This window comes from Drosophila rhopaloa, unplaced genomic scaffold (genome assembly GCF_018152115.1).
Source record: "Drosophila rhopaloa isolate 14029-0021.01 unplaced genomic scaffold, ASM1815211v1 contig_178, whole genome shotgun sequence".
NCBI lineage: Eukaryota > Metazoa > Arthropoda > Insecta > Diptera > Drosophilidae > Drosophila > Drosophila rhopaloa.
Window position 1 is genome coordinate 4,609,841 of NW_025335059.1, and position 24,338 is coordinate 4,634,178.

Consider the following 24,338-nt stretch of genomic DNA (forward strand, 5'->3'; position numbering starts at 1 on the left):
GCAAGCAAATAATGTAATGAAAATGTGGAGTTGTTCGTTTAAGTTATTTGATACAACAAATTACGAGAAATATATATACCACATACACATACACACGCCTACATATATGCCCGACAGGACCTTTATTCGAAAAACAAACGTTTTTGTTGACAAACAAAAAATATACAACCGAATAGTAGCTGAGGACATACAGCCGTTATAAGATGATGCATCCTTGATTGAGAAACAGTAAACAAAACGATGAAAAGAAAAAACAAAAAGCATACTGAATAAATGTAGAATTTTTTTCAAGCGAAAGAAATTAAATTCACATAGATTTATTAATTTAAAAATTAATATAATTATACTTCAAATATGAAAAGTATGAAAACAAAAAAACAACAGAAAAACAAAAAAATTACATATATTAAATACACACATACTATATGAGTATACTACGGATTATTATTACTCTTATAATTATTATTATTGTATTGAAGGAAAAATATAAAAAAGAACATTAAACAGCATAAATAAAAAAATTAAAAAAACTTGCCTTATTTTTAAAATTATGGAAAAACATTAAAGAATAGATTTAATATTCGAACCAACCTTTTACTACAAAGTAAAAAGAAAATAAAATTCAGACTTTAAGAGGTATACCACAAACATTAAAAGACTTTAAGAACATTTTTATTTATAGAATTTGTGATAATTTATTTGTGAACCTTTAGAAAATGTTGAACATTTTATTGATCGATTAAATCTGTCAGACGAAGGGCTCAATGGTGAACTCTACCACTGAACAGGGCGTGGTTAGTTCAAAGGCTTGCAGCACTGTAGGATGCAGGACACCAATTTTGCCAATAACGACGTTGTCGTACATGACATTAGCGCAGCGACCAGGGAAATAGCTGGGGTCTAAAAAAGAGAACACTCTGAAATCTTGGGATCACAAAAACACTTGGATAACTCACCCTCAGCTGCTTGAAGGTAATATCCCTTGGTAACGTTGGCCGTTTTCCAGGGCACAGAGAGCAGTTGCATCACGCGATCCAGCAGGCCATGGACAACCTCGAAGCCAGCGGTCTTGTTGCAGTTCACGGCACACACCCTACGTTCATTGCGTGCCCCAACTTCCGTGTTCTCATCGGCCACCACCACGTCGCTGATCTCGAAAAGCTTCAGGGGCAGCGGCATCTTCCTATTGGCCACCAGAGTCTTGAGTAGACCAGGCAACAAGGTCGTTCGCACCACCTGAAACTCCAGGGTCTTTGGATTGCCGATATGCACGGCCGGCAGGGCCTCAATGCTCTTGTTCAGCTTGCGTCCAATGTCATCCCGGGAGCAGAGCGTGAAGGTCAAGGCCTCGGTGAATCCTGCCTGGGCCACCTGTTCGCGCAGCTGTTCGGTCAGCTTGTTAAGAGGGAATTGTTTTGCTATCTGCATAAAGGCAGGCAATGACTTCTTAATGTTATTATAACCATAGGCAATGGCCACGTCCTCGTAGATGTCACAGGCGTGGATCACGTCGTGCCGAGTGGGTGGGATCTTCACTACCAGCGAGTCGCCATCGACCTTTGCCTCCAGATACATGCGTGTCAGCATATCGGCCAGTTTTTCCGCCGGCTCCTCGATGCCAATGTAGGCATTGGCTCGCTTCACCGAGATCCGCTCCTCACGCACCTCCAACTCCGGATAAGAGAGCACGCTGCCGTCAGGCTGCACCACATCACATGGCTCGACGGTGAACTTCTGGGCGCAGTGCTCGGAGAACAAACACACAATGGTGTCCAGCACCACCTTAGCCTTCGTTCGATCCGTGGCCGTGCACTCTATGAACACGTTCTTGGTCTTCAGCGAGATCTTGGAATGGTCGCCGTTAATAATGGGCGGCAGTGACAGCACCACGCGGTTCGCATCGTATATCACCGGATAGACCGGAGAATCCCGAATGATGGGTAAATATTGCTTCAGTTGGGCATGTGTGGCATAAAAGTCCATCAGCTGGCTACCAGTCATCTCCTTCGCTTGGTTAAGCGGCTTGAATTTAATCTGATCCGGCGCCAGAGCCTCGTAGCTAAAGGGGCCTTGAATGGTGTCAAGATCGTGGGTGCCAATGGCCACCAGTGTCCGCTTCCGGCAGATGTTCTGGTGCAACTTGTCCTGCAGATCGATGAAGCTGTTATAGGAGGCCTGCGTGAAGGTCACGTTCCTGAGCACAGCGGCCACTGCATAAGGACGAATTTGGGCCGTCGAAGGGGCAATATTTAAGACTTGCCTCTTAGCTGGCTCCACAAACTGGAACTTCGGGGGTTTCACCCTGATAGGAATTCATTTTAGAGAGTTATGTGAAAAAATAGTGATGTTATTAACTCACTTTCCCTGGAACACAAGCAGACCCGTGACCAGACCCTCCAGACAGAGCAGATCGTACCGGTTGGCTGGTATATCTATTCTGTAGATGATCTCCTCGCTAGCATTCGCCGCTGCTGCCACATCTCCCTGCTCCTTAGTGAGCATCTGCTTCTCCGTGGTCTGTTCGGATTATTTAAGGGGTTTTAATTTATGTTTTTAATCTCGTTTAACGGGATGCACCTACCACTTCATCCAGTTCAAGCCCAAAGGCAAAGCACAAGTCCTGGAACTCGTCATCGGCTGCGGAAAAGGGGTAAACATTAAACTATTCCACTCTGCGAAAACGTGATTACACGTGGACTTTTCAAACTTACTGTACGTCTTGCCGAGCGCTTCGAAGAGCAGATCCCTTTTAACTCCAATGGTAGGCATGATGACTCTTTCACTAGTTAATCCTGCGGGGCTTTTAACACAGAATATTTTTTAAAGTAAAATCGGCTTATTTTATTTTAATTGCGAGGAGACACAAACGTTGGCGGTGTTGCCAGACTGCACTCCCCAGCGGCTTTCAGCGGCTTTAAAATAGCATAAGTTAATTGGCTAGACTTTTATTTGGAATTAATATCATTATATTTCACTAAAAGTTAAAGCTATATATATAAATTGTTATTTAACTTGCAATTGAATACTTTGAACGAAATTGGGTACCAAACGGAAATGTTGCCGATAGTTTTATGGCCACCCTAGTGTAAATATGGCAAGACTGCGGCAAAGTTACACTGCTTGCACTGCTTTTCCTAACATTCGAATTAACAGATCCTGTTACTCAAAAAAAACTTAACTTTTACTGCTTTAACCAAAAATTTAAATTCACATCTATCCGTTACTTAAAAACTGTTTAATTTTCTTCAAAATATATAAATTCAATAGTGCAAATAACACTATTTTAACAGCACTTTGTCAAAAACAAAATTGGTTCGTGTACTTCAAATATTTATTTTTAAAATACTGTAAAATATATATTCAATTATGTAAATACATCGCAGTGAACTAAATACACAATTTAAATATTACTTCGTTAAATACTAAATACAACTTGCCGTTTCCTTTTACATCATAAGATTCACTTAATCAAAGATATATATTTGTATAGCTAATTTTATAAGGCCCCCCACAACAGTCCGGGCGCACAAAATGAGCGGGTAAAGAAACATGGGACTAAAACCCAAAATCAAATGTCGTCATTAATAATATAATATAGTTATATTTACTAAAAATGTTTTGATGGACGTGGTCGCTTTCAATAAAAATTTGACTGGCAAAAAGTAATTTTGGAATTTCGTTAGCTACTAATTTTAACCGGTTGACCACCGAAACGGCAACGTTTGATTAATGCAGTGCCTGTTTGTTGGGTGTCTACTGTTGTTTCTGCATGGCGGCAGCTGGCCCGTTTGGCTTGGCTCCCAGATTCTTGTAGGCCTTGCCCCCGTTGCGCTCCCACTCGCGGTTGAACTCGTGCTCCAGGATCTCGGCGCCGCGCTTGCGCGTCAAACCCGTCTCCTCCAGGCTCAGTTCACACATCTGCATGTCGTCCGTTCCAGCCACTAGTAGAATAGGTGGTTTGTCGGCATGCAGTTCCATCTGGCGAGCGATCCACTGACCATCAAAGTGGGCATACCACAGACCGCGCTTGGCTGTAATGCATTTATCGTATTAACATTCAATTTGATTACATTTCAGAGCATAGGACACTCACTGTTGTCCGGCGCATTGGCTCGCATGAAGGGAATCCGGAAGTAGCGATGCTGGGCCGTCACAATCTCCTGAATTGGCTGAACAAGTGGCGGCTGCTTAAAGGCTGCAAAAGGGATTTTTATATTGTTATTTATGTTTGCCATGTGACTAGCCTCACTAACCAGCTTCCATGACGCTGCGAGGGGCACGCTCATTCTCATCCATGGTGGTGCGCTTGCGGTTCTTTGCCTTCCAGGCGTGGTACACCTTCAAGCGGCGATGGAACTCCTGACGGCAGGCCTACAAAAAGTAAAGAGGGATAAGTAAAATGATTGTGGGGATTGTCTCTTTAACAAATAATCGTTCAAAAATTTAACAAACTTGCTATTTAAGTTGTGGGAATTCAAATGTTATCAAATTGACCAAAAGATTTGCAAGTTTAAATACTCCCGAAATACATATCCATAAAAATAAAGCCCTCTACAAACATACCTCTAGCAGCTCAATATCACAGGACGTGTTGATAGCATCACGCAGCTCCGAGTACTTCCACTTGGACAAGTCGTACTTCTGCTTGCCCAGAGCCTGTTGTTGGGCCCGAACATTCTCCGATCTGCCACAGGGAAAAAATGATCAGTTAGTACTGGTATTTAAATAAGTAAAATATCAGCGCAAGCAAACAAAGTGAGTCATTGATGGCATTAAATGTTCATAGTGACAGGATACAAGGATATTGAAAGTCAAAAACTAAAAGCCAATGGGAGTTTTATAGTAGTAGTATATTACAGATGCTTTGGATTAGTGGGCATGAGTTTTTTATTTTAGATGTTAGTAATTTAGTTAGTATGAAATGATTTCAAAACCAGCACCAACTCACTTATTTAAGTACCGCGAAGCAATGTTTGACACAACTTGTGAAAAACTTTTTCAAAAATATACAGAAAGTAAAGAAGTTAAAGTAGTAAAGAATTGTTTGTTGTATTTTTTTGTGATTCATTGTCCAATTAGTGTTTTGGGAAAGCAAGAGAAGATTGACAAAATTTACAAGAGTTGGAGATAAAGGTAATTCATAAAGCGTGCTATACCTGATCAGTTTGTTGGAACCCATGGGAGACGCGTCATTGACACCACTGTGTTGTTGGGTTGGATTGTGTGTTGGGTTGTGGTGGATTGTTGTGGATAGTGTGGAGTAGATTCCGTGTAAGGGGAAAGGAAAAATTCGGTGAGTTTTATAATATATATAAAATATATTTAAGGCATTTATTAACATATGTACAAACTAACAGCCCTGATTTGATAGTCCCTTAAATTGTTTATAAGAATCATATGTATTAAAAAAATTATTTTTATCAAAACCTTTCGAAATATTTTCAATAAATAATAAATATACCCCTTTTAAAATCTAAAAAAAAAAACAAACAAAATATTTTGCCCAAGTATTTCGAATAATCTATTGTTTTTAGACGAAATATTGACATACTTGCGTATAACTGGTGGGCTATCCTCCACCTGGCCATTGGACTCGTTGGCCAAGCGCAGGGCCAACTCGTGATCGCGACGTTCCTGTTCCAGCTGCTGTCGGTATTTAGCATCGTCCTTGGCCTCCTTCTCCAGCTGCTCCTGAAGGGCCAAGGCGGCACGGCGATCCTCCTCCTCCTGACGTAGACGCTGAGCTTCCGCAGCCTTGCGGCGTGTTTCCATCTCCGCTTTGCTGTTATTTAGATTGGAGGTTAGTTAGCAGAAAATATTCCAAAACAACATGTACTCACAGTCGCTTGTTTTCGACTTCCTCGCGCTGGCGCTGCTCCTCTGCTTCTTTGGCAGCCCGCTCGGCCTCGAGCGCCTCTTGGATTTTTCGGAGACGCTCCTGTTCTTCGGCCTGCTGTTGCTCCTTGAGCTTCGAGTTTAGATCCACGGTGAGCTTGTTCATATTGGCCATCACCACGGTGTACATAGAGTCCATTTCGCGTTGAGTGATGCGCGGATTCAGCTGTGAGAGATTAAGGATCAGAAAGGAACTATAGCTTACATTTATCAAGCCTCACCTTGATCTTCTTGATGGCATCGTCGATCTGCCTGTATATATCGTTCACTCCACTGACGATTTCATCGCGTCCCATTTTCAGGCCGCTGGCAATTTCTATTGTCTTGAGCGTATTCGTCCGGATCTTGTTGATCTTGCCGATTCCTTGATAGCGAGGGCGATGCTGCTTGCGGGCCAGGAAACCGCGGGCAATGCGCTGGGCCACCAGAACACACTTGTTGCGATAGATGATTCGATTGCGCACTAAGGGAGTGAAACGGGACACATTTAAAAGCTTATAAATTAAATTAAAAACATTTTAACTCACGCTTAATTACGCAGAGGGCTCCCAAAGCGGACTTGACCCAACGTGATCGAATCAGCCACTTCTTGACCTTGGCCACAATGGCCAGCATGTTCTCGGGATCGGAACGCATGATGCGGTCAAACTCCACGAACTTTCCCGGCCGGAAGAAGACCTTGGTGATGCCGAACTTGAAGTCCTTGGCGCTCAGGTTGAGCGACTGGAACATGGCTTCGCAGAAGGTGCGAGCCGGCAGTGAAACCAGTTCCGGCGGCAGCACCGATTTGTACATGCTGTACAGATCCGCGAAAAGGACACGCGATGGAAAACCGTGCTCCATGAGCTCCAGAACCGAAATGGTGCCCGAACACTTCAGCTGGGCCAGCGCCAGGCTGCCCTCGAATTGGCGGTCGATCATCTTGCTGTTGGGCTTGATGCAGCGGATGAAGTTGGTGCCCTAAATACAAATGTCTATTAGTTTGAAGTTTCTGTCAACAAACTTTTACTCAAGACTCACATTCTGCTCCAGTTTCTCCATTAGCTCGCCCAGTTGCGTCTTGAATTTAGAGCCGACGGATATGAAGTTGAGTTTGCCGCGAACGGAGGTGCTGCTGCCCGAGGGGAAGAGGGTCTGCAGCAGGGGATTGTCGCACTCCTGAACTAAACCTTCCAAAGAGGCGTGCAGGGCGTCGTTGTTCTTCTCGATGAACTGCTCTGTATTGTAGCACACAGCTCCGGCAAAGTGGCGCACTAGGAAGCCCTCCTCATCCCGCAGAGTGCGGTGAGCCTTTAGCCGCGAGGATCTCGGCAAACCCAGACGGTAGTGGTTTGACCACGACTTGTGCACCTCTGAGGTGAAGTGCGAGTACGAGGGCTTCGGCAGCTTGGACTCCTCGTCAAGTAAAGTGAAGATGCCATTCGACTTGGCCTCGATCAGCTCGATAATGTCCTGGTTGTCGGTGAATGTGATCTCCGGCACATTGAGACCCTCCCGTTTGTAAAGCTCCTGCTCGTTCTTCAGTATATTATCGTTAAAGAATTTCTGCAGCTTCTCATTGCAGTAGTTGATGCAGAACTGCTCGAATGAGTTCACCGTGAAGTACTCAAATCCAGCGATATCGAGCACGCCGATGTAGAAGTTGGAGGCCTGGAAGGGAATGCTCTGGTTGATCAGGCCCACAATGCGGTCGAAGAGGCGACTGTATATGGCCTTGGCCAAGGCATCCCGAGCATTGCTCGCCTCGTAGATCTTCAGAGGAACCCTGTAAGTATGATTATTTAGTTATTATGGGATAACCACATTTTTATTAATCCCGATCCTTACATGATCACCGTGCCCTTGAAACCGCCTCCTTTGCTCTGCATCACGCGCGACACCAGAGCCGTGCGCAACTCCGTTTGATCCACGCCCAGCAGACCGCTGGTGATGGTCAGCGACTGCTCCGAAGACTCCGACACTTGGCAGCCACCGCGCACATCGTCGGGAATCTCCTCGAAGGCAATGTTGCCCAGGTGAAGCACAGCTGCCACCAGCGAATAGATGCCCAGCTTTTCCGTATCCGACAATCCAAGACGACCCAAGGCCTTGTCCAGGTTGTGGAAGTGCTGGTAATCATCGATTATCGGATCCTTGAGTGGTCCCTTCTGCTGGTGATTCTTGGACTTCTGTGAGCCCGGTATTAGCTGTTCCGTCTTGGTGTTGGCAAAGTACTGAGTGCAGCCGGAGAGATACTGTCAAGAAAGATTTAACCATTAAATGGAGAATTTGTTTAGGACTTATGTGTATTTACTCTGTAGTCATCTGGTTTGCCCAAGTTCAGTTTATCGCGTAGCTGCTGTGGAGCTCCTGCCAGGAGCATGTAAAACACATGGTAGTTCCGCTCCTCAGCGCTCTGCGTGCAGATTCGACTCTTCTCCAGCAGGTAATGCGATATGTAACCACCGACCACCTGGCACTTAGCATCATAGTGCACCTCGATGAACTTTCCAAAACGCGAGGAGTTGTTATTACGCGTGGTTTTCGCATTACCAAAGGCCTCCAGAACGGGATTGGCTAAGGGATAACATAAGGTTATCAGTTAGGGGTATTTAATTTATGGATGTGGAGATTCTTAATAGAGATATTTTAGTTTAAACTTTCCATAAACTTTAACAAAGGGAGTAACTAATATGAGACGTACCATCTAATATCTTTGTCTCAATGGGACCGGCACTGTCGTGCGAGTAGCACAGGTATTTGAGAAGGTATTTGGTGGACTCCGTTTTGCCAGCACCCGACTCCCCAGACACGATGATCGACTGCGACAACTTGTAGACCCGCATATCCCGTATGGCTTTGTCCGCTGTTGGTTCATAAACAAATTATTGATAACCCTCTAGAGTGCGCAAAGAATAGTCAAACTCACCCACGGCAAAGACATGAGGAGGCAGTTCACCCAAAGAACGGCCATTGTACTTCTTAATGGTATCGGGTGCGTAGAGCTCCTTGATCTCACGATAGGGATTCACGGCGATTAATATGTTGGCCACATATGTCTGCAATTTAAGGGGTTAACTTAGTTCCATTTTCGTTCTTATTTAAAGTACTCACGTAGATCTTGTCTTTGTAGTAACGTGTTTTCAAATTGTCCAGAAATGTGGCCTCGTTGAGCAGCATGAGCTCACCTGGAACATAAAATCATCTGGGTTAGTAAAACGTCTGAAATTATATGGGTTTTATGGCCCAAACCCCCCAACCACTTTCTCCCGTCCGAAATGCTCGGGGGTCAGGTAAGCAAGCATAGCTAACGATTTCCTCATGCCAGGGTTAAGAGTAAAAGGGTTAAGAAATGTAGCATTTCGCCAGATCTGCCGCATTGCTCTCTATGTGGGTTTCGCTCGCTCAATTTGAAGTTAATGCACTGAAAAATGTTGCTCTACATTTCTGGTATCATTTACGTCAAAGCGATCTTATCGGGTTAATAGATAAGATCGCTACCTACTGCTGCAATATATGTGCTTTTTATCGTCGATATGGATTCAAGATCACGAACGTTTTATATCCTTATCTTTACCCTAGTGAACTCTTTGAGTTGTTTATCTTTCTTGACATAATTAACCAATTTAGAAACTCTCTTAATGATTTTGTATAAATGTGGAAAAGATTTGCGCTTCTTAGTTAAGAATATTTTTGTTAAAATATTTCGTATGCATGCTAAGGAGCAAGGATACTATAAATAAGTAGAAGTTCGATACTCGCGTTATAAAATAATATGATTGGATTTGGTTTGGTTTGGTAAATGCCTTACAAAGCATAAGTTCAACAACTTTCGTTGAACTTATGCTTAAAGATCAAAAGCACTTAATTTTTAATGTTCTTTCACTTTCTTGCCACAGTTATATAATACTACCGGAAAGATAAGACCCAAAACGGAAGCTCCGCCTTATCTCTTTTCTTTTACGAGCATTTCTTTGGGGCATTGGTATCCTCAGAGCATAATACTTACAGTTATCATCGTGATCCTGGGGTCCATCGCACGATGAGTGGATGTCATCAAAGTGACACGTGCGCTTCGGATACTTCCGATCGGTGGGCGTAACCTCGAACTCCTTAGTGCCGATCTCCGTGATGCGGCCCTGTATATAGCCCTCGGCGGCATCTCGCACCCACACCAGTTGGGTGTCCTCCAACATTTTGCGCACTGCAAAGGAAAACGTAAAAATACAACATTAATATGTAAAATTTAAAAAGTATAGTTTTACATTTATTTGTCGGGTATCACCGTGTGGCGGCGGGGCAATATCAATGCGAAAAATCTTATCTACCTCGTACAACCAACACTGAGAGAACAGAGAACGGAGAACCGAGAACCCGACCAGGAACGCTCCTCGCTGTTCGAGTGTGGAAAGACAAGTGAGTGAGTGGAGCGATCGGCTGGAATGGTCTGTGACTCTTGCCGAGTCATTAAGGTTACCGGTGCCGGTGTTTTATGGCCATTTTACCAGTGAATCCCTCTCTCTGGGCTCTCTTTCTCTCCGTGGAACTGGTAGTACTTCGCTCTCCCTGGAGTTGGTGCCCATTGTTCTCTAACTGCTGTCGCTGTGGCAGTTTCTGTTTTTCGTCTGTTTCTGCTTCTTTCGCCTTTCGTTTATGTCTATTCGCTGGTTACCTTTCTTGGTCATGCACTGCCTTCTGACTCATGGGCGTAGTGTGTGTAGAGCAAGTGATAAGCCCCACATCTACAGTCACGGTGAACAAAGTAGTATCTAATACATCATTTGTTTTGCCCTTTTATTTTTTTTGATATTATACTAGATTTAACTAGCTTAAAAGCAATGATCGAAAAAATTCACCATTTTTTATTTAAAATATACTCATAGCCTAATGTATTCTTTGACTCTTAAGTACATATGTAGGTTGAAGTATGGATTCTGTGACAGAGAATCTCTGGTGCTATCAATTTGACCGAAGCTGTAAATATACATCTCCTCGTAGGTGTGCGGCCTTGTTGTTTGATTTGCCAAACACCTAGCATCATTCGGATATATACATATGTAGAAAACCGCAAGCTCTCATTTACAGCTAGCTCTAGAGCTATATGTATCCATATATCTCTGCACCTTCCCCGCCCGATATCTGATTTCGGCAAGCGAGACAGTGACGTTGGAATTATTGTTTTAGCGAGCGCGTCAAGGTGAAATCCATTTATTCCAACTCTCGCTAGGTTAATGGTGCCTGCCCTTTTTCCCGCGCTCTTTCCACAGTGCAGTGCATCCAGATTTTCATGTTTTCGTAGTACTCGTGTGTTATTGCGACAAAATGCTCTCGAGTTTTAGGGGAACTGTAGGGGAACAATGGCTTTTTTGTTGGGTCTCAGTTCGTACAGCACCATCTCCCTCTCGCATTCATCAAGATAAATTTGCCGTAAAGTGCTAAATTATTAAATGATTGTTAAGCTTTATTTTGTTTCGTCAAATGAGTCAGTTTGGTCTGAGTGACTTTGCTTTGACGGATGAGAACCAAATAGAAGAATAGAGAGCGAAACTCAAATGACTTTAATTCTGATGACGCTGAGATACAGGTTTTGATGTGTGGGTGTTTCTCAATAGATCTGCAGATATGGATGTCATTTAGAAAACGTTTAGCGATGACAAATGTGTACAAAACAGCTGAGCATTATTGTTTTTGTTTGGAAAACAATCGTCTTAAATATATCTTTATCTTCCTTTCACTATTTAACTGCTCTTGACATATAATTTAATTTTTATTTCTTAAGAATCATTCGTTAACGATTTCGGAGATAACGGTCTTAATCGAACGATTCATTTCGAAAGCCAAGCAAAGATTTGGTGTTGGTGTATGTATATACTTAATGGTCTTGTATTTTCTATCATTTGATATTATGTTTTTAAATTTTCAATGTTTAATATTTAAAGGAAAATTGTAAGAATATTTATCAAAAGAATGTCGCTTTTGTTAATTTGTATATTAAAAATCTTACAAGAATTTTTCTACATAGATTACCTTCCATCTACGAACTCAATTAAGTGTTGACTCATGATACTTGTAATTCAAATTCTAATCTAAATAAACGCATTCGTGGCACGACAGACACTTTACATTAGGAATTAAGTCAAGTCTTATCGATTGAGTAATATTGTATGCAGTTACCAAAATGACTCACAATGATCGTTTTTTCCCCTCAACTATTTGGCTTAAGGAGCATTAGGGTGGATATTTAATGAAACTTCAATCTCATGCTGATATTGAAGTGTTGTGAACAATTTACGGGCTGCAATGTATCCATCATAATTAGCCCAGATTGTGAAAAGAAAGCGGAGCTTAACCCCAACCATATGGTTGAAATCGCTTTATAATGTGCCCAGGAAAATTAACAACAATTACTCAGACAATTTAACATAATCTTGATTATGCAGAGAGCAAAAAATAATGATTGGCAAGGCGATAGAGGGGGCTTGTTCCATATGCAAGACAGCCACAATCACGGCCACGTTGTCGCCTTCTCCTGGGACTTCAGTCTTCGCTTTTTTACTCTTCTCCTTTCGCATATGTCTGGGCCACTTGAATCTGCTGCGAGCATGAGATAGCGGCATAAATTACAAATTGTGGAAAAAACAAGCACACACAGAGCATGCAAAAAAAGAAGAGTTGCCTAGGAACAGAGAGCTGGAGGTCTAAAAAAGAAGCCAGCGTTTGATGGCCGTTTATGGGGGGCAGAAGAACTGGCCCGGCAGCATTCTTGGCGACGGCCAGGCATGGAAATGCAAGCCCCAAGTCTCCCAGATTCCCACTCTTTTTTTCCTCTCAAGGCGACACTATGAAAAATATTCTTTCCGGTTTCTAGATATATCTAGAATCGTATACGATTTCAAGGAAACAAGTTTATTTTGTTTATGTTTGAATTGACATGATCTTTAATCAATTAAAATTAAGACTTTAAGAAAAGAAATGTTAAACGTCGGTCTTTGATTCGCAGTAGTAAAAAGTTTAACTATATGTTAAGAACAACAAAATGTTAAATCTTTAGTTTTAGTTTTGTCTTGATGAATAATTTTTTTGAGTGAAGACGAGGCAACCAAGTGTGGAAGCAGCAAATGACTTGGCGGCGGAGGAAATGCTTCAAGGCGACATTGACAATGGACAAGAGCTGAAGCGAAGGTGTGGAAAAAATCAAGAACACACTGAGACTGAGGCCTCCAAAAGGCAGGGAAGTGAAGGGGCAAGTGCAAAGGCAAAGAGTATCCGAGGAACAGCCAAGTCATTTTCAAGAAGCTTATGAAATGTGAAGCCGGACCGAACCTTTTGTGCTCCCTAAATGATGAAGTGCAGCCTGAAAGAAGCATTCGAATGGGCGGCACCTGCTGCACCTAACAGGCTTATTTAGTTTTGGACAGGGCCCACCGTGCGTATACGTAATCCGAGCACATGCAATGACCCCACGACCCGCGACCCAAACCCTAAGCCAGGTCCGAATAGCAATTAGCCAGAAGCTAAGCCCGCAAAACAGACGCCTCTGCGTGATTTTCTTGAAAGGAATGGAGTAGACAATGTTTACTTGCAAAAATTGCTAAGAGTGGGTGCTGTTGGGTGTGATATCATCGTTTACTCTGTTTACAGTCTCTCTTCCGCCCGAACAAAAAAAAACATTGTTGCGTGCCAGCGTTTTATTATTGTAATTTTCTGCGCTTTCGGAAAACTTGCGCAATGTTTTCATGTTTGTTTTCATTAATTTTTGGTGGGCATTCGTCATTGTCTATTTTAGAATTAATCAGAAGTTCCAAAGTGGCAAGTCACTGAACTGCAAACGCATTTTCTTCGTTGTTGCAGGTTTCATTATCGAAGTTTAACCTTCTTAGCAACAATATATATTAGACAATCTTTCTAAAATGTATATCAAGCCACAAGTCACTGAACTGAATGTGTACTTTTTAAAGATTAAAAGCCTTAGGCGTTTAATACCTTTTGTCTCGGATTGTGACTGATATCAGTATCAAAGTTTAGCCATAAAGAATAATTAAGAAATAAATATTGATATCAGCAATAAGAAATTAACATAACATAAATGTAGAAAGAATTACTTGGTCACCAGATTTAATTTACAATCAGAACCTAGCACTAAATGCATTTTAATTGCGTTTCTCACACGAATGATCTATTTATTAGGACACCCAATAAATCTCAGCTCACAAAATTAAAAGGTTAAAAAAAGCCATTGCTTTAATATTGTCTGGCGATAAGAATGTCAGACAATTAAGCCAAGTTAATTGAACTCACCCGTGCTGGCTGAGTGCACCGCGTTGTTATTGGCATAGAAATCCATTTCGGGGAGCCCAACTGCAGACTAGAAGCCTCAATAGGTTAATTGCAGTGCAATGCACTGGAGCGAAGACTTTGGCACTGTGGCACTCAAAAAAAAGGGAGGAGTACGAATAAGGGTGCCGGGTGAGTCACCAAGGGGGTTGACTGTATGTGAAACCGTTCGGGATGCGACTGGTTGTTTGTTGACTACCACAAATGCTGCAGGCAGTGACAATTGATTTTCACTTTGGCGCTTTTCACTATCGATTAAACACTTTCCACTGGCTGGCACCTTTGGCCCATCCGCTGGATTACCCAAGAGATGCAGTTTTCACTTTTAATTGAGTTTTCTCGTTTAACTTGTGGCCATAGCGAAATTTATGGCAATTTCTGACCTACATTAAAAGGTAAATACAATTAGAGATCGAAAGCAGACGCGTGCGGAGATATATGGTACATATATCTAGGAAATCAGTTGCGATGCTGAACTTTTGACTCCAAATGCATCGCTCGATGTATCTGTTATTGTTGCTGTTTACGACGATGATGATGTTTCTACAGCTGCTGTTGCCGTGCAGTTTTCACCCAGTAACCGACTTCTACGATTCGGGCAAACGCCCCGAAAAAAATACGATTGGGAATTATAATGCGGCGACACGTGGCGTGACGACTGCAGCAAACTCGCGACATGCACTGCGGATTGCCGGATTCTGGGCAGGATGCCCCTCTGCGAAACTCGGGGTTGCTCCGCTCATCGTGTTTCCGGATTATCGTATACGGTATTCGGGTTCGTTAACTGCGCCGAATCCGCAATTACCGATGTCGGAGAGTGGGTGGCACAGTAATAATTCCAGCTGCGTGCCAGGCGCTTATTTTTTCAAAATGTTTTATTTGTTGGTGCCCCAATTCGGGAGCGGGACCAAACAATGGCATCCGTGGCACTTGCGTCAAGTGAGTCGGAGTCATCGAAGATGGTGCACCAGGAAGACTCGCGGCGCTGCAGCAGCGTGAATAACAACTTCCGGATTTATTTACACGCACAGCTCGGGTCAAAGACGTAGTGCCAAAGTAATTTTAAGTTGGGGAAGTTCGACAGTATAGATTTAAATTATATTTTAGAAAGTTAATATATAAGACGTTTACTTAAAATGGAAAGTTAATGATCATTATTTATTTTGTATTCGAAATGATATTTTCTTTTATACTACAAGAATTGAGTGCTACTATGCTAACCTTAAATGTACGAATAGCTGGTATTTGCATGCAATAAAATATTCCAACACTCTTTAGTTATCCCGCGGTGCTTATGTTTCACTCCAATTGGCAAATTGAGTTATTCATACGCCATTGACGCAACAGCTGCTTAACGGGCATTCAACAAGGGGTGTTATACCACAATGGGGGGCATGGGTTAGGGTGAGCTTTAGAGCTTCTCGGGTTCTAGTAAACAAAGCGATTAAGATGGGGACAACAAATCAGCGGAGGATAAGCGATTCGGTTCCGTACAGATGCATCTGATAGCGGCATCACAAAAGCTTTTGCAGGAGCTTTCGAAAAACCGACGGAGAGAGCAGTTCGCTGGGCTGTGACTGACAGGCATTTGCGTACCTCAAAAACAAAGGGGTTGGGTTGCGGTCGGGGGAGGAATTCGCGGCCATTGTATGCCTATCTGCTGTACTGTAATCGCTTGATCAATACCACCAAACGAAACGAAACAAAGCGAAATAAACAAAATAAAAGGGAAATTAGCGGAAAAAAATTGCCATCTCTGTCTTTGCACGAGTGCAGCAAAGCGTTCTATAAATAAACATACGAGTAGGAAACATACGAAACATACGAGTAGGAACGTTTGGGCGTAGAAAATTTTGCTTTATCTAGAAATCGGAATGTCCTGGGATCGATTGCCAGTCAAGGATAAAACAAGTTTATTTTATTTTTCATCCCTAAATCACAAAAGATTAAAAATAACTATAATTTAGTAGGAAAATCTCTCATTATCTCTACCTTCTGTTGAAAGTATCTTTTCCTTAATCAAACAAGATACACATATGTAGATATAATACCAAGAGATATAATCGAGGAGAAAAACACCCCCAGTCAGAATAGCATATCATATCCGACAATCGCAAATGGCACTGGCTGCCGGGCAGCTGTTTGCTTTTGTAGCACGTTTGTCGTCGACGCTCAACGGAGTCAGGTTGGCCGAGCGGTCTAAGGCGCCAGATTTAAGCTCTGGTTCTCGAGAGAGAGCGTGGGTTCGAACCCCACACCTGACAAATAAGTTTGTTATTATTTTTGTTACCCTTTTTTTTCTGAATTATAATATTTATTTTTACACACCCCTTACTTAAATCTTACGAAATTGAGGCCTTGTAAATACTTTATTTAAAAGATAATGTAAGTTTACCTGGAAAAGTTCTAAATGGAAATAAGTTTGCCTGCTTAAAATATTCTTTAATTATAAAAATAAATTACAAATTGTGGTCTCTGTCCCCAATGTAAAAAGTTTTCTAATGGCATGTAATCTTCTGATAAGCTTTACGTTAAGATAAGGAAGTGTTGTAAAATGTAGTCCATGGCACCGTGTAGAAAAAGGTAGTATTCTTTCATAGGAATTTTAGTTATGGGTATATATATTTTTATTAGTTTAAAATAAAAAATATTTGTTAGTTATTTGTATTAAATTTTACCAGCTGATAAAAAAAACGATTGCGAGTGCAAGCATTTGCAATTATGAATTGCAGAGTTACCATATTTTGAACATTGACTAAGTCAAATTTCTAAAAAGAAAAAGAGCTTTAAATATTTTTAAGAATTACCCACATAGATTTTTTGTTCTCCCCTTGAATGATTAATATTTTAAACAACACATTCAAGTGAAATGGGGTTTTTGAAAAAAACGTGTAATTCTGGATGTCATGGAAAACTGTTCTACCGTTGCAAGCGACGAGGTTCAGTTTCCGGTTTGGCCAAAATAGCCGCTGGGCGATGTCCAAAACCAAAACAATACACAATAAGTGACCGTTGTTGCTGTTGCCTTTGCTGAATAATTAATAATCATGTTGTTCGTTATGAGCCTATTGTTTTGGCATGCGCTTTGTTATGCATTCTGTTGCATTGCGCAATGCTCGTTGGAAATAGAAAAATGAAAAACAGTTAAAGAAATGCACACGACGGCTAAGGGCAAACGGTTGACCATAAGGGGTATACCTATCGGGCTTGAATTGGAAAAGGTTATAATTAATGGTGCCAACACATTTTAAGCGGCTCTGTATATTTGATTTGTCTCGCGGGGAAACTTTGACTGATGTGAGAAGATGATCTTTTGAAAGATACAGGCTCCTGAAAATCAATTGAATTTAGATGGGGATATTTGTAACAAAAATTATAAATAATTGGATGAAACTGAAGCAGAGATGTGGCAATTAAATATTATGAGAAGACTTGTGTTTGTTACCCAATAGGATTCAATTTTATTATATCCGCATCAATTTAAATCATCATAGTTTATGGATTTTCCCCCAGTTGGTAAACAAAATTGATTTCCTATAGCTTGAGAAATCTTTTGGTTGTCCAACTCATTGTCATATCTTCTGGTTTACTCCACTTGATGACCCATTTCTTTTGGGGTCTTTGGAATATCATAATTGTGCCACTTCCCTGTATAAACATAACCCGAAGCAAAGAAATAAGGAAAACGAGAAGACGAAAAATGTATCGCAAGCAAAACAATTGCCATTATTTCATAACGAAAACACAGCTCGTGTGCCATTCTATCACTGTGGAAAACCGAAACATTTCAAATTGCTTGTGGCTCACACAAAAGAAAATTAAAACAAAGTCGAAACGAGACAGCGAGCCACGAAAATTGTGTAATAATTGCGACACTTTCCTGGGTTACAACCCATGAAGAACTGGAGGCAATTTGAGGCCAAAAGCGCTGAGAAAGAAGCTCAGCTCGAACCGTTAGCGATTCGTTTGTGCGGCGCATTTCATCGGAATCCAATGAGCATTGTTGGCCAGATTGGCATTGTTTGGGCCGTGCTAACCAGCGAGAACAGCTCTCCTATGATGCCAAAAACCAGTTGCGGTCTCCATTCCGGTCAGTTCCTTGACCATGTTCCGATATCAATATCAAGTTCAACCAGTCAAGACGGGCTCACGTGATCCAGGAGCCGGAAAGCGGGTCCGCGAGGATGGAGGGACGCGCTAACGGTGCGACAGGTTCGCACTGCGATTTTTCAGCAGCCCCCGCGCTCAAAACCTCACAATGCACTGATCAAAACGGTTTAATATGACCAGATTACTTTTTTTTGAAAGAAATTTCGGAAATAAAAAATCTTTCGATTGTAATAAGTTGATTTTGTGGAATATACTGTAAATATAAAGTTACCGAACAAATCGATTGAAAATCAATATTAATTTTCCCGACTGTAGCGCTTGCATGGATTTACAAGGCATCGCTGGGCAACCAGTTGAACTCGTTTTGGCCGCAGATTTTGCAGCTGCCAGTAGCCAGTGGCCAGTGGCCACCAATTGGGAGCAGAGTGATGAGTCACTCCGGCTAACTGGCCCAACTTGGCCCATCCAAATAACCAAAGGGGAGAAAAATGGTCTAAAAAAGTCGAAAAGTAATTACACTTGCAACAATAGAGGCTGCAGCTGTAAAATTTATGGCCCAAACGTCACAGGAACATGATTTTGGTCCGCACACCAAAAAGCGGGAACGGTGTCGGGGCCAGAGTTCACTGTACCGTAAAGCGTTGGCAAGCAAAACGCTGAGCATGCGCAAAAGTCACAACCGAAACAAGTTTTCGTAGCGTTTTGTTGTTAATCTTTTTCTGTTATTTTCCCTCTCTGTCTGTTTTTGTTTTATTTTTTTTTAGTTTAGTTTTAAGTTTTTGTGAGGGGCTGCCCCACAAATGCAGAGTCGAGTGCTTTTAGTTGCAGCGCGGGTTCAATGACTCGGCATCGAAAAAAATGCACGGAGGAGAGGCGATTTAAGGCGAAGAAATGACTGTCGATAGTTAAACGTCGCGCAAGTGGAACCAATTAATGCGGACCAGTCAAAAGAAATCCGAAAAAACCGGAAAACTACCGACAATTGAAAAGCGTTTTTTGTGAGCCAAACGGCAATTAACGCTGCCCGCTTCCTACAATTTGGAGATGTAATTAAAATGCAAATGCTAACCGCCGACAACCCAGACCCAGATCCAGTCTCGGATTTAGTCCCATTCCGATTCCGATTCCCATTGCCATTACCCAAGCCATTCCCAGACGTTGATGGATTTGTGTGACGGCACCATAACTCATTTTCCCCAACACATGCTCACAGATTTTCCATATGGCGGGAACCTGCAAGTCGTTACTTTGCACTTGCCGGATACATATACGTATGAAAGGGGAAAAAATAGGGGGATCTTTGTTTATTTTGGGTCAACATTTTGGGCTTTGTCTCCGGGCCATGTTAGGCAGCCTTTGTTTTTGTTTGGCGGCTTGTATGTGAGTTACCAAATGTGTGTTATCGTATCACATTTAATCTTATCTCCCTTCTCAGCGCAATTACTTGTTTGACGGCCGCCAACAAAAATTCAGGAGAAATAATATTAATTTTGTTAGCTTTCTTTGTAAATGAACACAATAAAGGCATATTTATTGGTCAGGCAAACTCGAACTAAAAAACTACGAAAATATTAACTAATCTCAGAAAGTCGTGCCTCTTTCCCATCGAAAGGTTAAAATATGCAAATCTATTTTTGTAAAACGTATTTTTAATGATTTCCAATTTATAAATAGACGTGTTGTCATTAATCAAATAAAATTAACAGTTACTGACAAATAAAAGGTTGGATACGACGGAAGTATGTTTTTTTTATTGAATAAGATAATAAATAATAGGGAGCAGCTTGCAAAACAGTATTTATAGTAATGGTAAAATCATTTTTGTTTAAAAATATTATTAGATTATTATATAAAGTTAAATTATCCATGTCCAGAGCCCCTTTTTTAAAGAGCTTAATCACTGTTTAACGACAAATCCATTGATACAAATTTAAGTTGCCTCTTATCATAAACCAGCCGCATTCCAAACCATAGACCCCTTTGCAATGAGCCAGCTAAATAGATTGAATCACCGTTTCTGTTTGTGACATAGTCTTATCACAATATATGTATTTTTTTAACAGGAAACTGAAACGGCACTTCCTTTACGATCCCGACCGCCTTCTTCATAAGTATTAATCCAACATGTTATAAGCACGTATTGCGTTAGCCAAATATAAAAAAAGTAATACATTAAACAACAGAAACATAAAAAAAAAACAATCAGCAAAACCATGATAGGAGTAAAAATACAACTTGAATTATGCTAATCGACTATCAAAACAAAAGCTGCAATTAAACCACACACTCGGCTGACTTTCACTGCGAATCTTTGAACAATCGTCGGCCGTTTTCAGTGTTTCTCTTTTTGTATTATATGCAAATTGATCTAACGCATCTCGAGACCAACTGGTGGCCACTGCGAAGTGGGTTCGCGTCCGACGCTTTTGTTCGGCAGGCAGCTCCGAACATTTGCTTTCGATATAAGCAGCTGTCGGCGGTGACAATGGTGACGGGCGGCCATCAGGATATCAGGATCGTGATCCTGAGTTCCTGTCAGCTGTGTGGCGCGTGTTAGGCCTTGTTCGCCCGATCGGCGAGGGGGTGGTCCTGCCGGGGAAGAGGGGGCTGAGTGACAGCTAGCACGGCTACCTTCAGCGGACCGCGAAGGGTATGGAATTAAGTCGAATCAAACACACCCTTAGGTGATTATTTGTAGGTGCCATGATACACAGATACCTATAAAAATGACTAAAATGAGTCTATCTATGCATAAGTTTTCACGAATTCCGTTGTGAATTAAAAGATAGGAAATATAAAAAAAATTCTTTAAAAACAAATGATAGAGTGAGGTGGTATAAAAATCTGAGATACATATTATTACCAAGACTTGCGGCTTATTTGGAATCTTTATGGTTAAATTTATTAAAAAGTAGTAAACAACATTTGATAGTGTCTTTTAAATAAATGTAGCACCCATATTAACATTGTTTTTTTTTTTACAGCCGATCCTTTTGAAAAGAGGTACCCTTTCTCACTCCCGAGAATAGCAAATACCCTCGCCACATGAAAGGGTATTGTCGAACCCGTTTAATTATGGATCTGCCAACATGGACACGCATGCGCAAAGGAGCGGCGTCGACGCCAAGAGACCTTATCCCGCCCTCCTCCTTCTCCTTCTCTTCTCCCCTGGTTTTCCACATAAATAAACGAAATGTGCTTCGAATGGAGAATCAGACTGTCGATCGGCGAGAACGACGACACTTGTGTCCCTGGACGGGGGCTCCAAGAAATGTTTGCTCATTTCCGCACTCAATTAAAATGGTCGGGACACAAATCTATCTTTGAGTTTGCTTTAAAAACTCAACAACAACGACAACCACGAAGGCGACGTTGACATGGGGCAACATTTTGCTTGTCTCTGCCTATAAATAGAATCATTTCTCTGTTTTCAGGGTGCATGTATGTATGTATTCCATATGGAGTGGATGGGTGTGGGTGCGGGATGTGGTAGGACAGCTGTGGGAATTGTAAGAATTGGTGGTGACATTTCCAGTTGCGACTGCGCTCTCTTTTTGTTTGATTCAGGGTCACGTTTGCCCTCGAACCTTCTCTTCCTTCAAAACAATTAATATTGTAAAGCCAACTATAATACATAAATATAGTTACGTTATGAGTGATGGTAAGGCCTAGAATACTAGACTTTAAATTAATATCGAGTTTTATTTAAAAAAACCTTAAACTTGGTTAGGATATAAGAGCCTAACTTTACCCAAAAGGTTTCTTCTAAAAGCTTATTCAACAGGAAATAACATACCAACAACAATCAAGTTTTATATTCATACATACGTAGATAAAACAAAAATAAGAGGTATCAAAAAATTCAAATAAGTATTATGTTTAAAACGTACTAGTCTATCCGGATTACGATTATGCTTAGTATTAAGATCTCTCTGTAATGACTACCCAAATTCGTACTACTCTTAGCTAGGGTATAATCATTTCCGTCTTCGCTAATCGATTGCCCAGTTGCACCACCGACGGATAGGTAATCGATTTTAATGGATAAGAATTCGCCAATGTCAGACAAACAAGTGCAAGTCAAATAAAAGAAAGGGAGGCATGAAATCCGCCTTCACAGGTGAGCACTCACAATCTAGCTTCGCAATGGGTTTCCCAATGGGTTTTCCCAAACCCAATACTCTGGCATGGTGGACACTCACCTTAGGATTGCTGCAGATCGCGCAGGGCGAGTGTTATTGGTAACTGAGGATTCGATATTCGGGGACGCACACAGACATTGAGGAAGGAGCCACCCACTTGGAATCGATCTACTCCGTGGCCTTTGGTTGGGTTTTTCTTGAATAACCGCCTTGCGTGGGGGCGCAGAGGGCCCAGTAATTTGAAACTTGAAATTTGCTAACCCGCGCGACACGTGACTCCCGAAAAATTGTAAAACTCTTGAAGTATTTTCAGCTGGGTGTTGTGTTTGTCAGAGTTTCAACTGCTCGGATTTGAAATTATAGCGACGATCATCCGCCGACGGAATGATCTCTGTGTTTGGTATCGCGAACCGTCGGGTTGTGTATTTTGAGACGAACTAAAACCGACTTTCGACAAACAAACCACTTTTGTTTGAATTTCAAAAAGCGAAGTACGGAACTAAGAGAGCGCCGTCAGAGCATTTGTCTCTTTCACGCGCGCAACAGCTGACCGATAGAGGTGCAAGAAATTGCGAAGTATCGATATAATCCTGGATATAAGTCGATGAAAACTTCGACTTAATTTTATAGCAATCGGTATTTGAAAATAAATTTTACATTCTTAAATTTTATTTAATTAATAGTTTATTCCATATGTATTTTATGAGGATTAAGATTACCAGCATTTTATTTTGAAAATAAAAACTTAAGAGTATATTTTATTTTTACAAAGTAGTTTTTATATAAATACATTTTTTTCATTATGTTTCCATGGGGCAAACTAAAACTATCTAGAAGCTGTGACCCTAATCCGTTCGGTTTTTCTTCTCTACTCCAAATTTAGGAATGCTACAGTTAAAAAAAAACAATTTAAATTAAATCAAGAATACCCAATTTTATATTTTGTTTGTATACTTTTTTTATAAACCACATTTTTTATTTTAAATCATGTTTGAACTTCTGGCCTTAAGCCGCTTTGGCAGGCGATCGACTGCAGCGGTTGGGTCCTGGTTGGGATAAGCCTGCTAGACAGGATGGTCATTACAGAACATTTGACGTGGCCCGCACTGATATCATTCTATCTGAGCGTTCTGGCCATCACTGCCTTTTACGGAATCCTATTGATTTTCTCCGCTGAATAGTTTCCCACTGTATTTACAAATTCGGCTCTGGGCACCTCCTTGCCGGTGGGTTTCTGTGAAACAGGAGCTATTGCACCCTACCTCGATGACCCTACAAGGGGCTTCCACTGGCTGGAAGAGAGCAACCAAAGGCCCAAACAGTGACTTGAGGCGAAACCCATCAAGGACTTCGGAACTGTAACTATTATGGAGGAATCATCATTTAAATAAAACAAGTAGTCTTCCAAAGAGGACCGCCTCTGGTCAGCACATTTCACTCTAAAATGTCTTTCATATCATTATAAAATGTACTCTTAAAGGCAACACTCTTCAAAGGAAAGAATAACTCTAGAAAGGTGCAAACTTAAAAAGAGGTAGTCTACTTTTGGCCCATAAAGTATATTCAAACCTTTGGAAGTAATGAACTTTAACTTTTCCCACTCTTGGCAGGTTTAGGCTTGGAACCTTTTTAAATCACAGTAAGTCTCTTTACTCATTATCATGCATGGTGTTTTAAAAAAATATTACAAAGTATTTTATTTTTTTTTAGATATAAAGTTCGCTGCCTAAAAATCCTAATTGAAACTCTGATTAGTTAAATATATTCTAGGTAAAATCAATGATACCCAATAAAGTTTAAACCCATGTGTAGTTAATCTAAATTCGATATAAAACGCAATTTTGTTTGCAATTGAATGACGTAAAAAAAGGTTGCCTG

The 24,338-nt window shown here is 41.3% G+C and overlaps 2 protein-coding genes and 1 non-coding gene across 7 annotated transcripts; 1 reads left to right on the forward strand and 2 right to left on the reverse strand.

Moving 5' to 3' along the window:
- Window positions 1-669: 669 nt before the first annotated feature.
- On the reverse strand, window positions 670-3,058 carry LOC108046314 (phenylalanine--tRNA ligase beta subunit). The gene is made up of 5 exons (XM_017125936.2): window positions 2,712-3,058; window positions 2,582-2,637; window positions 2,360-2,517; window positions 957-2,302; window positions 670-900 (listed from the first exon to the last, which is right to left on the reverse strand). The coding sequence occupies exons 1-5, from the start codon at window positions 2,767-2,769 to the stop codon at window positions 749-751; spliced, it is 1,770 nt and encodes a 589-aa protein (XP_016981425.1). The 5' UTR covers window positions 2,770-3,058; the 3' UTR covers window positions 670-748.
- Window positions 3,059-3,313: 255 nt separating this feature from the next.
- LOC108046312 (myosin heavy chain 95F) lies at window positions 3,314-22,939 on the reverse strand. 5 transcript variants are annotated; one of them, XM_017125932.2, is made up of 18 exons: window positions 22,521-22,939; window positions 9,884-10,078; window positions 8,989-9,062; window positions 8,804-8,933; window positions 8,579-8,740; window positions 8,189-8,451; window positions 7,723-8,129; window positions 6,916-7,660; window positions 6,423-6,855; window positions 6,117-6,358; window positions 5,841-6,061; window positions 5,552-5,782; window positions 5,157-5,201; window positions 4,949-4,993; window positions 4,564-4,684; window positions 4,254-4,371; window positions 4,094-4,195; window positions 3,314-4,031 (listed from the first exon to the last, which is right to left on the reverse strand). In XM_017125932.2, exons 2-18 carry the CDS (start codon window positions 10,068-10,070, stop codon window positions 3,754-3,756), a joined length of 3,804 nt encoding a protein of 1,267 aa, XP_016981421.1. In that variant the 5' UTR covers window positions 10,071-10,078; window positions 22,521-22,939; the 3' UTR covers window positions 3,314-3,753. The 5 variants fall into 5 exon arrangements, with proteins under 5 accessions (XP_016981421.1, XP_016981419.1, XP_016981423.1 ...); XM_017125930.2 differs by lacking the exon at window positions 22,521-22,939 and adding an exon at window positions 14,173-14,872; XM_017125934.2 differs by lacking the exon at window positions 22,521-22,939 and adding an exon at window positions 10,203-10,326.
- On the forward strand, window positions 16,389-16,472 carry Trnal-uaa. The gene has a single exon. It is a non-coding gene; the product is annotated as a tRNA-Leu (tRNA).
- Window positions 22,940-24,338: the final 1,399 nt, after the last annotated feature.